This window comes from Schistocerca nitens, chromosome 6, assembly GCF_023898315.1.
Source record: "Schistocerca nitens isolate TAMUIC-IGC-003100 chromosome 6, iqSchNite1.1, whole genome shotgun sequence".
NCBI classification, from domain to species: Eukaryota; Metazoa; Arthropoda; class Insecta; order Orthoptera; family Acrididae; genus Schistocerca; species Schistocerca nitens.
The window spans coordinates 86415665-86428509 of record NC_064619.1 but is presented as its reverse complement, the minus strand read 5'-3'; the positions used below and the strand labels follow the sequence as shown (position 1 = coordinate 86428509).

At 45.1% G+C, this 12845-nt stretch overlaps 1 protein-coding gene across 1 annotated transcript in view; it reads right to left on the bottom strand.

Annotated features, from left to right (window-relative positions):
• LOC126263237 (5-hydroxytryptamine receptor 3A-like) overlaps positions 1 to 12845 on the bottom strand; it is a 245169-nt gene that overhangs the window by 146377 nt on the left and 85947 nt on the right. The window contains exon 4 of the mRNA XM_049960321.1: positions 2227 to 2381. Within this exon, the coding sequence (XP_049816278.1) occupies positions 2227 to 2381 (155 nt within the window). The remainder of the gene's footprint in view (positions 1 to 2226; positions 2382 to 12845) is intronic.

Sequence of the window (12845 nt, the reverse complement as noted above, 5' to 3'; positions counted from 1 at the left end):
ATTTGTAATTTTATCTTTAGGAATGGTCAGTTTCCTAAACGATTGAAGTACTCATTGGTAAAGTCGTATTATAAAAAGGGAGAAAGGGATAACATAGACAACTGTAGACATATCTCTATGCCATCAGTGTTTGCTAAAGTTATTGAAAGGGCTATGTCTGTAAGAATAATTGATCATTTAATTCTACATAATTTTCTGTCAAATGCACTGTTTGTTTAGAGAAGTCGTTTACCAACTGAAAACGCTGTATTCTCTTTTCTCTGTGAGGTACTGGATGGGTTAAAAGATTTCAAACTTAGGCATATTTTTTTGCTTTAACTATGGCATTTGGTTGTGTTGATCACAAAATATTGCACCAGAAGTTGGACCAGTATGAAATACAGGGAGTATCTCGCAGTTGGCTCAGCTCTTACTTTAACAACAGACAGCAATAGGTCATTATTCACAATGTTGAGAGTGGCTATGATGCGGGGTCTGAGTGGGGCACAGTCCAATTGGTGTGTGTGGGGGGGGGGGGGGGGGAGGAGGGGGGGTGCACCAGGGGTCAGTGCTTATTTATATAAATGATATATCCTCTAGTATTACACGTGATTGTAAGATATTTCTGTTTGCTGTCGTTGCTAGCTTCGTAGTAAAGAGTTTTGTGTGCAACGTTAGCACTGTTTCAAATAGTGTTGTTCAAGACATAGGTTGATGGCTTGTAGAAAATAAAGTAGCACTAAATTACAGTAAGATCAAGTTTTTACAGTTTCTAAGACACAGTTCAACAAAACCTTACGTCTTAATTACACAGGATGAGCATGTGATTCGTGAGACCGAACAGTTCAAATTTCAATGTTCAGATGGATAGGAAACTGTCGTGAAAAGCCAATGTCCTGGATCTTGCTCAAATACTTAATTCTGCCATTTTTTCTGTTGGAACAGCATCTGAAGTAAGTAATAGTTCGACACGAAAAGTAGGCTACTTTGCTTACTTTCATTCATTTATGACGTGCGGTATTATATTTTGGATGACTCTTTCCATTCTCAAAGGGTGTTTTTGGCTCAGAAACGGGCGGTTTGGGCAAAAAGTCGACCCCTGTTCACTAGTCTGGGTATTCTGTCATTGGCCTTTCTTGTTAACAATATTAGCGTATTCCCAAGAATTAGCAGCTTTCACTCAGTTAATACTAGGCAGAAATCCAATTTGCATTTGGATCGCACTTCCTTGACTCTTGTGCAGAAAGGTGTGTAGTATACTGCTGCACCCATTTTCAATAAGCTACCACAAGAATTCAAAAATCTTAGCAGCAATCCACGCGCCTTCAAATCGAAACTGAAGGGTTTCGTCATGGGCCACTCCTTCTATCCCGTCTAGGAGTTCTTTGAAAAATTAAGCTCATTCCTGTGTTATATTGTTGACTGCATTTAAATAATCTTACAGCTTGACGTCTTTTTAGGATTAATAAACATTTTGTTTTACCTGTTATTACTTTTCTATTGCAATTTCACGTATTGACACGTTCCATAACCATAGAGATTTGCTCCTCAATTTGGCCCTATGGAACTGGACGTGTAAAATAGAAAATAAAAAAAATCCTGTGTAAGGAGGTGGTTTTTCTCCGGGACAGCGTTACACCTCATTCGGCACCAGAAGACTTAGTCACTTGTCCTGTTTCGTTGAACTGTCAGATTTTGCCTCGACACCGTGTACTCCTTACATGACTTCCTCGTCTTTTCTTTGAATGAAGAAACCATATCGCAGAAGGCATTTCCAGAACGATGACGAACTGACTTTTGAGGTGGGAGGTGTCCTGAACAGCCAGCCTGTATACTTCTCCACAACCGAGGTCTCTGCCAAGACATCTATTGCAGAGGAAAATGTGTTGCGTTGAAGGGTGAACATATTGTACAGAATCGCCACGTTTCATGGCTGCAGCACGATTGTTTTTATCGTGGTCATTAAAATTTGACTGCCCGTCATATGTATGATTGCAGCCCCCAGTCAGTCAGGACCTCACCTGAAATATCCACCCACCAGCATTGGCTCCTTATCTTGAAATACTCAGTTTAAGATCCACAGCCGTCTGTGTAATTTTGACTGCAAGGGTTATGCCTGCTTCATCAATGTAAATAAAGTGACAGTTTGCTTGAGGTGGATACTGCAGTCCCAACCATCTACGAGGTGACCTCGACCACGTGACTCGACAGTGTAATGTACTTGTCCGCTGAGTGAGAGGTACAGACCGGTATGTGCTTGATGAGGACCGCGTGTTCGACGGCCAGGGCCGCGCCGCCCTGGGTGGGCGGCATCTCCTCGGCGACGTAGTGGCTCAGCAGCTGGTCCTTGAGCCTCGCCACCGTCGACTGCGGCCCGGGGGTGCGCGGGCAGGGCTCCTCCCCTGCCGGCAAACAGGCACACACACTCACACATACGTGAGCCCTGCACTGTAGACCTGCAGCCAACCTTCCAACAGTCGGACTCAGCAATCACTTTAACAATATTATGAAAAGGAAAGGACTTTGAAAATGAGTTAGAAAACCATATAGAGAGTGCTAATATAGTGATGGGAGATTTTAATGTACAGTTAGGCAAAGACAGAAAGGGATTTGAGCAAGTGTTGGGATGTTTTGGATATGGAGGCAAAAATAAAGATGGGGAAAGACTCCTGGAATTGTGCCAGAGCAATGAAAATAGCAAACAGCTGGTTTATGAAGGGAGAAAGTCATGTTATCTGGAATTGTGCCAGAGCAATGAAAATAGCAAACAGCTGGTTTATGAAGGGAGAAAGTCATGTTATCTGGAATTGTGCCAGAGCAATGAAAATAGCAAACAGCTGGTTTATGAAGGGAGAAAGTCATGTTATCACCAGATACAGTTGGGATGGAAGAACCAAGAGTGTAATTGATTATTATAGGGAATGGGGAGAGAAAGTAACAAATGTGAAGGTAATTCCAAGTGTGTGTGCAGATGGAGACCATAGATTACTGGTGGGACAATGGAAAATGAATCAGTGTGTGAAAAATAGAAAACAGAAGAAAGTGATGAGGATACGGGATTGGAAACTGAAGGAGAGTGAAAGTACTGAGATGTACAGAGAATTAATCACACAAAAGTTTCCAAAAGAAGTTTTCTGTGATGTAGAAAAAGAATGGAGTTTATTCAAAGACACTTCAGTCGAAGCAGCACAAAAACTATGTGGTAGAACATCTGGAAAGGAAAAGTAAGACAGTCAAGTTGGTGGGATGATACCACAATCCAAGCACTTAGAAGAAGAAATGGAGCATGGAGAAAGTGGCGGAAAACTAAAGATGACGAAGACCATAAAAGATATAGAGGAAAAGAAGAAGTGCAAAGAAATAGTGGAAACAGCAAAGAAAAAGGCATGGGAAGAGTTTACAAAAAAACTTGAAGAAGATGTGAAGAACAATAAGAAAATGTTCTATAAAATATTGAAACATAAAAGGAAGGCTTCTGAAGTATCAGTAAAGATGGAAACAGAGGACGGTACCGTGATTGAAGATCCAGGGAGTATAAAAAATCTCTGGAAAGAACATTTTAAGAAACTGTTAAACGCTGAGAAGCAAGTATACGACGAAACAAATAATGGAGAAATTGAGAGAAGTTGGGAAGCAGAATTAGGACAAATTACACTGGAAGAAATGGAAATAGCTGTGAAGAAGATGAATGGAGAGAAAGCCCCAGGACCTGATGAAGTATCAGTGGACATGAAAAGAGCAGCAGGTCCAGTGGGAATGCAGTGGCAGCATAGAGTACTATCAAATGTGTGGAGAAACAGTACAATATCTGACGATTGGAGAAGAGGAGACATTATTCCTATCGTCAAAAAAGGCAATAAAAGACTTTGTAAAAACTACAGAGAAATAACCCTTATGAGTCATACAGCCGAGATTTTTGAAAGAATTTTACCAAATAGAATAAGTGAAAAAATAGGAAAGGAGCTGAGTGAAGAACAGCATGGGCTTAGGAAAGGAAGAAGCACGATCCACCTGATATTTTCTATCCGTCAACTGATGGAAAAAAGTTGGGGGTGTAACAAAAGGGTGATAATGGTTTTTATAGACATAGAAAAGGCATATGACTCAGTTAAGAGGCAAAGACTCTGGGAAGAAATGAAGAAGATAGATATAGAAGATGGATACATTAATGTAATAAAGACAATGTACAGAGGACACAATTGTAGAATTAGAAAACCATTGGGGAACTCTGAATACTTAGAAATAAGACAAGGACTCAAGCAAGGTAGTATTCTATCTCCTGCACTTTTTAATGTTGTGATGGAGGGAATGAATAGGGCAGTTAAAGATATAGTAAAAGAAAAAGACAAAAAGATAATTTTTGCAGATGATATGGTAATATGGGGTGATAAAGAGGTAGATGTACAGTTACAACTTGATGCGTGGAAGGAAATAATGAAAAGGTATGGATTAAAAATAAATAAAGATAAGAGTGAAGTAATGGTAATTGGAAGAGAGAAAGGGATCAACAGAAATATTACCTTGAATGGAGAACCTCTCAAAGTGGTAGAAAGTTTCACTTATTTATGGAGTGAAATATCTAGAGATGGAAGAATAAATAATGAAATTATTAGGAGGTTACAGAAGGGAGGCAATTTCTACCAAACAATAAAACACCTGATTTGGAATAAGGAAGTTTCAGAAAAAGCAAAACTCCTTATGTGTAAGAATTATTACTTCCCTATTGTCACCTATGGTGGAGAAACATGGACAATGACAGAAAGGGACTGGAGCAGACTGCAAGCAGGGGAAATGAAATTTCTCAGAGCAGTTAAGGGAAAAACAAGAATGGACAGAGTAAGGAATGTAAAGATTAGGAAGGACCTTAAACAAGAAAGTATGAGAGAAGAAATTGAAAGAAAAGAGATTAAGATGGTACGGGCATGTTAAGAGGATGCATGGGCAGAGACTCCCCAAAATTATGGAAGAACTAAAGATGGATGGGTAAAGGCCTAGAGGGCGCCCGAGAACACGGGGGAAAATGGGAGTGAGAATATCTGTGGAAAGGAGAGGTGTGACCTGGCAGTAAGTGGAGGAAGAAAAGTGGTGGGAGGACCGAGCCAAATGGAGAGGACTCGTCAGCACTCAGACCTGGCAGTAGCTGGAGCGGGATCCGGATATAGATAGATGAAATGGAAAGTTGCTACTCCCCATATAGCAGAGATGCTGAATCGCAGACAGGCGCAACAAAAAGACTGTTCCAATTAAACCTTTTTGGCAACTGTAGCCACACTGTGAGCAGCAGCACCAGTGCATGATGGGAGTGGTGACTGGGTGGTGGTAAGGAGGAGGCTGGAGTGGGGAGGGGGAGGGATAGTAGCGTAGGTTCAATGGCTCTAAGCATTATGGAACTTAACATCTGAGGTCATCAGTCCCCTAGACTTAGAATTACTTAAACCTAACTAACCTAAGGACATCACACACATCCATGCCCAAGGCAGGATTCGAACCTGCAACCGTAGCAGCAGCGTGGTTCCGGACTGAAGCGCCTAAAACCGCTCGGCCACAGCGGCCGGCAGTAGCGTAGGGGTGGTAGACAGTGCAGTGCAGTTAGGGACCACGCAGGGAGGAGGTGGAGATGGTAGGGAGGACGACGGTTCAATTCCGTCTCCGGCCATCCTGATTTAGGTTTTCCGTGATTTCCCTAAATCATTTCAGGCAAATGCCGGGATGGTTCCTTTGAAAGGGCACGGCCGATTTCCTTCCCAATCCTTCCCTAACCCGAGCTTGCGCTCCGTCTCTAATGACCTCGTTGTCGACGGGACGTTAAACACTAACCACCACCCACCACCGGAGATGGTAGGGCAGCTATGTGCAGTCAGGAGTTTAGACGCAGGGCAAGGGAGAGGTGGGGGGAGGAGGTAGCGGAAAAGGAGAGAAGTAAAAAGACTGGGTGAGATAGTGCAATCAGGGCTGTACAGTGCTGAAATGGGAACAGGGAAGGAGCTGGATGGGTGAGGACAATGACTATCAAAGGTTGAGGCCAGGAGGGTTGTGGGAAAAAATGGATGTAAACTATGTGATCAAAAGTATGCGGACACCCCCCAAAACATACGTTTTTCATACCTACTGCGAGGTACTCCATATCAGCGACCTCAGTAGTCGTTAGATATCGTGAGAGGGCAGAATGTGGTGCTTCGCAGAACTCATGGACTTCGAACGTGGTCAGGTGATTGGGTGTCACTTGTGTCATACGTCTGTAGGCGAGATTTCCACACTCCTAAACATCCCTAGGTCCATTGCTTCCGATGTGATAGTGAAGTGGAAACGTGAAGGGGCACGTGCAGCACAAAAGCGTACAGGCCGACCTCATCTGTTGACTGACAGTGGCAGCCAGCAGCTGAAGAGGGTCGTAATGTGTAATAGACACACATCTATCCAGACCATCACACAGGAATTCCAAACTGCATCAGTATCCACTGCAAGTACTATGTGAGTTAGACGGGAGACGAGAAAACTTGGATTTCACGATTGAGCGGCTGCTCATAAGTCACACATCACGCCGGTAAATGCCAAACGACGCCTCGCTTGGTGTAAAGTGCGTAAACATTGAACGACTTAACAGTGGAAAACCGTTGTGTGAAGTGACGAATCACGGTACACATTGTGGCGATCCGATGGTAGGGTGTGGGTATGGCTAATGCCCGGTGAACGTCATCTGCCAACGTGTGTAGTGCCAATAGAAAAATTCGGAGGCGGTGGTGTTTTGGTGTTTTCATGTTTTTCATGGAGGGGGCTTGCACCCCTTGTTGTTTTGCGTGGCACTATCACAGCACAGACCTTCATTGTTGTTTTAAGTGCCTTCTTGCTTCCCACTCTTGAAGAGCAATTCGGGGTTGGCGACTGCATCTTGCAACACGATCGAGCACCTGGTTATTATGCACGGCCTGTGGCGGAGTGCTTACACGGCAATAACATCTCTAATGGACTGGCCTGGACAGAGTCCTGACCTGAATCATACAGAACACCTTTGGGGTGTTTTGGAACGCCGACTCTGTGCCAGGCCTCACCGACCGACATCGACACCTCTCCTCAGTGCAGCACTCCGTGAAGAATGGGCTACCATTCCCCAAGAAGCCACCCAGCACCTGATTGAACGTATGCCTGCGAGAATGGAAGTTGTCATCAAGGCTGAGGGTGGGCCAACACCATACTGAATTCCAGAATTACCGATGGAGGACGCCACGAACTTGTAAGTAATTTTCAGCGAGGTGTCCGGATACTTTTGATCACTTAGTGTGTTGCAGGGAAAGTTCCCGCCTGCGCAATTCAGAACAGCTGGTGCTGGTGGGAACGATCCATATCGCACAGGCTGTGAAGCAGTCATTGAAATGAAGGATGTCATGTCTGGCAGTGTGCTCACCAACCGGATGGTCAACTTGTTTCTTGGCCACAGTTTGTCAATGGCCTTTCATGCAGACAGACAGCTTGTTGTTTGTCATGCCATAGAATGTAGCACAGTGGTTGCGGCTTAGCTTGTAGATCACATGACTGGTTTCACAGGTAGCCCTGCCTTTGATGGGATAAGTGATGTTTGTGATCGGATTGGAGTAGGTGGTGGTGGGAGGATGTACGGTACAGGTCTCAGTACCACCCAGGACCGGCAACTGAATTACATTTCCACCAAGGTTTCGACTACCTCTCGTTGTGCCCTGAAATGAGAAATGTCCTGCCCACTATCCTTCCCACACCTCCCACAGTGGTATTCCGCCGTCCACCGAACCAACGCAGTATACTCGTCCATCCCTACACAATCCCTCCTCCCAACCCCTTACCTCGTAGCTCATACACCTGTAATATACCTAGACGCAAGACCCATCCCATACATCCTCCCACGTGCGCCGATAATATCAACATGTGAGAATCCGCAGAGAAATCACCAATGACGGAGCTTCCAACGATTAAGCAATTATCCGGTCTGTGTGGTTCACGTAATGCTAGTGGGCTGGTAGAATTGATAGCGACAATATCAGTGGGGCAGACACTCCGATGTCGGATATAGGGGATGTAATTGCTATTGATTCAAAGGCGTGCTTAAAAGAAGTTTTGTCAAATTTGAGCTCTAATGAGGTGGCAGTGCAATCTACACTGAAGCGTCAAAGAAACTGGTATAGATATGCGTATTCAAATATAGTCATAAGTAATATGAGACAAGTGTCTGGCGCAGTCGTTAGATCAGTTACTGTTGCTACGATTTCAGGTTATCAAGATTCAAGTGAGTTTGATCGTGGTGTTATAGTCGGCGCACGAGCGCCGGGAGACAACATCTACGGGGTAGCGATGAAGTGGGGATTTTCCCGCAGGAGCATTTCACGAGTATAGCGTCAATATCAGGAATCCGGTAAAACAAAAATCTCCGACATCGCTGCGGCCGGAAAAAGATCCTGCAAAAACGGGACGAATGACGACTGCAGACAATTGTTCAACTTGACAGAAGTGCAAACCTTCCGCAAACTGCTGCAGTTTTCAATGCTGGGCCATCAACAAGTATCAGCGTGCGAACCATTCAACGAAACATCATCGATACGGGCTTTCGGAGTCAAAGGCCCACTTGTGTGCCCATCATGACTGCACGACACAAAGCTTTAGGCCTCGTCAGGGCTCGTCGACACCGACATTGGACTGTTGATGACTGGGAACATGTTGCCTGGTCAGACGAGTCTCATTTCAAATTGTATCGAGTGGATAGACGTGCATGGATATGGAGACAACCTAATGAATCCATGGACCCTGCATGTCAGCAGGGGACTGCTGAAGCTGGTGGAGGCTCTGTAATTGTGAGCGGTGTGTGCAGTTGGAGTGATATTGGACCCCTGATACGTCTAGATACGACTCTGACAGGTGACAGACTGATGACCTCAGATGTTAAGTCCCATAGTGCTCAGAGCCATTTGAACCATTTGACAGGTGACACGTACGCGAGTATCCTGTCTGATCACCTGTAGCCATTCATGTCCATTATGCATTCCGTCGGACTTAGGCAATTCCAGCAGGACAATGCGACACCCTACACTTCCAGAATGGCAACAGAGTGGCTCCAGGAACACTCTTATGAGTTTAAACACTTCTGTTAGCCACCAAACTCCCCAGACGTGAACATTATTGAGCATGTGTTATTGCGGTGCCTGAGTTTTTCTGATGACGAAGCTCTGCGGCGACCACAGCTGTTAAGAAACACATCAGATGAATTCGCAATTGCGGATGATGACTACCATCTGCTGTAGAATGGAATGACCACAGAGAAAATTTGTGCCAGCCGGGTCTCGAACCCGGATTTCCCGCTTATCGCGAGCGGTCGCCTTATCATTCGGCTATCCGTGCACGACTCACGGCCACACCCATATTTCCGTATGTCGCCAACCATACGTCTACGATCTGTACTCGCACATCCATTATGTGTTCCCCGTACATATCAGACGTTGTGCTTGAAAGCCGCATTCCCGGAATGTGTTTCGCAACGGCTGTGGCCGCCGCAGTGCTTCGTCATCAGAATAACATAGGCAGTGCAATATCGTATTTATCAGCCGATACCGGGCATGCGGCTTTCAAGCACAGCGTCTGATATGTATGAGAATACACATAATGGATGTGCGAGTACAGATCGTAGACGTATGGTTGGCGACATACGGAAGCTTGGGTCTGGCCTGAGTCGAGCACGGATAGCCAAATGCTAAGGCGACAGCTCGCGATAAGTGGGAAATCCGGGTTCGAGCCCCGGTCCGGTACAAATTTTCATTGAGGCCATTCCATTCTACAGCTGATGGTAGTCATAATTCGCAATTGCGAATTCATCTGATTATTGAGCATATCTGGCTTGCCTTGCAAGTGCTGTTCAGGAGAGATCATCCCCTGGTACTCATACGGATTTATGGAAAGCCCAGCGGGATTCATGGTGTCAGTTCCCTTAAGCACTACTTCAGACATTAGTCGAGTCCATGCCAAGTCGTGGTGCGACACTTCTGCGTGCTCGCTGGGGCCCCACACGATATTAGGCAGGTATACCAGTTTCTCTGGCTTTCCAGTGTGGTATGGGACCAATGCAGTCCAGTGTGGGGGCTTTTAGTACTAAGCTAGGTTCAGTAATAACGGAGATAAGCTCTGTAAAAACAGACCCAGGTTTAGTAGGAAGAAAAATTGAGAACATAAAAACAAAAATTGAGAATGTAGATAAAAATTGAGGATGTAGAGACAAATGTATCAGAAAGTGTAAAATCTAAGGTGAACAAAATTAAATCAAGTAAAGAAGAGACGATCGATTCAAAATTAGAAGATGTGAGGACAGATGTGGGCAAGGTTTCTGAGGAGGGTGGCATGGCTACCACCAGAGTCAGCATAGTAGGAAAAGATTTTGGAGTAAATTTGGAAAAGGTATGGTGTGAGCTGCGTGGCGTTATTAAGAATTGTGTGCTGAGGCAAAGGTGCTGGAGGAAGTAACCACTAAATCTGTTTTAGTCAAACAGAGTAGTAGAATTTGAAAAGGAGCACTTGTCCGCGAAAGCCAAAGGTCCCGAGTTCGAGGCTCGCTCCGGCGCACAGTTTTAATCCGCCAGGAAGTTTCATGTCAGCGCACACTCTGTTGCAGATGTAAAATTCATTCAAGTGACGGTTGTTTTAAGGGGGATGAAGTAAGTAGTGTGAGTAATTGTGAGGAGGTTGAAGTTTTACATTACATCAGAGTAAGGAGACATAATATTTTATTCTGAAGAGGGCGACAAAATCACATATTTTGCACAAGATTTAGATGCAACACATAATTTAGAAGCAGATCGGAAAAATCTGGGAGTGGTTCATGAGACTGACGGTTGGTCTGAAATTAGATATGGAGGAGAAAGGAAGGGATATTGGAAATGATCTTTTAAGTGAGCGATGTTTCGAGAGAGGTGAAATTAAAAGTGTGCAGCCTATAAGTGAAATGATCGATGTTGCTGAAGAAAGGAAATGTGCATCTCTCGAAACTATAAAAGTTGTTCCAACAGTAGTCACAAATATTACCTGTATGCGTATGAGTCCGTTGGTGAACGAGGAAAGGGGGCCCGAATTCGAGCAGTTGAAAAAGCCGGAAAAAGTGAGACTCAGAAGATACTCAGACTGGCGAGATCGACGTTATAAGTGGCAGTTCTGGCGGAGTTGCACCTTGTGTACAACTCCACAACTGAATCACTGGGACCACAATTAACGCTGACAGGTACTGTCAGACTCTGAAAAAACTCAAACGGGCAATTCAGAACCGGAGAAGGGGAATGTTGAGCAAGGGCGTACACATTCTCCACGACAACGCTCCCCCGTGTCGGCAAACCGTTGCTCTCCTGCAACAGTTTCAGTGGAAAATAATCACCCACCCACCTTATAGTCCTGACTTGGCGCCCAGTGACTGTCACCTGTTCCCTAGGTTAAAAGAACATATGGCCGGAAAGCGTTTCAGCTCCGACGACGAGGTGAAAGAAGAGGTTAATAACTTTCTGAACAGCATGGCGGCGAGCTGGTATTACATGGGCATACAAAAACTGCCGCAGCATCTACAAAAACGCATCGACGGAAATGGTGATTATGTCGAAAAATAGCTAAATGTTCAAGCTGTAAACTGATGTAAGCCATTATAGAAATAAACAGGTCTATGTACTTATTAAAAAATAGGAGATCTTACTTTTGAGATTACCCTCGTATTTTGCCAATAGAATAAATAACTCTTTTTGCTTTGCTATCCTGATCGTGAATGTGTCGATTGCACTAAGGAGGGCACTCAGAGCCTGATCTATGTGGATTCGGGAAGTCATTTGGTTATCGGTAATTAAACCACAATAGTATACCGATAGTCATCGTCCTCCAACACTAAGAGTGGCTACGGTGGTAGGGTATCTGTAAGACGCGTGGACGCTTAAGAGGATTGGCAGTTCACCAACATCGACATAGTGCCAGGCAAGCTCAAAGACGGCATCTTCCAGTTCTACGAAATTCACAATAAATCACAGTTACATAAAGAATGAGGAGTATTCAATGACACAAAGACACTTTCAGTATCGTTGAAACTACAGAAGTTAATACACTCCTGGAAATTGAAATAAGAACACCGTGAATTCATTGTCCCAGGAAGGGGAAACTTTATTGACACATTCCTGGGGTCAGATACATCACATGATCACACTGACAGAACCACAGGCACATAGACACAGGCAACAGAGCATGCACAATGTCGGCACTAGTACAGTGTATATCCACCTTTCGCGGCAATGCAGGCTGCTATTCTCCCATGGAGACGATCGCAGAGATGCTGGATGTAGTCCTGTGGAACTGTGCCATTTCCACCTGGCGCCTCAGTTGGACCAGCGTTCGTGCCGGACGTGCAGACCGCGTGAGACGACGCTTCATCCAATCCCAAACATGCTCAATGGGGGACAGATCCGGAGATCTTGCTGGCCAGGGTAGTTGACTTACACCTTCTAGAGCACGTTGGGTGGCACGGGATACATGCGGACGTGCATTGTCCTGTTGGAACAGCAAGTTCCCTTGCCGGTCTAGGAATGGTAGAACGATGGGTTCGATGACGGTTTGGATGTACCGTGCACTATTCAGTGTCCCCTCGACGATCACCAGTGGTGTACGGCCAGTGTAGGAGATCGCTCCCCACACCATGATGCCGGGTGTTGGCCCTGTGTGCCTCGGTCATATGCAGTCCTGATTGTGGCGCTCACCTGCACGGCGCCAAACACGCATACGACCATCATTGGCACCAAGGCAGAAGCGACTCTCATCGCTGAAGACGACACGTCTCCATTCGTCCCTCCATTCACGCCTGTCGCGACACCACTGGAGGCGGGCTGCACGATGTT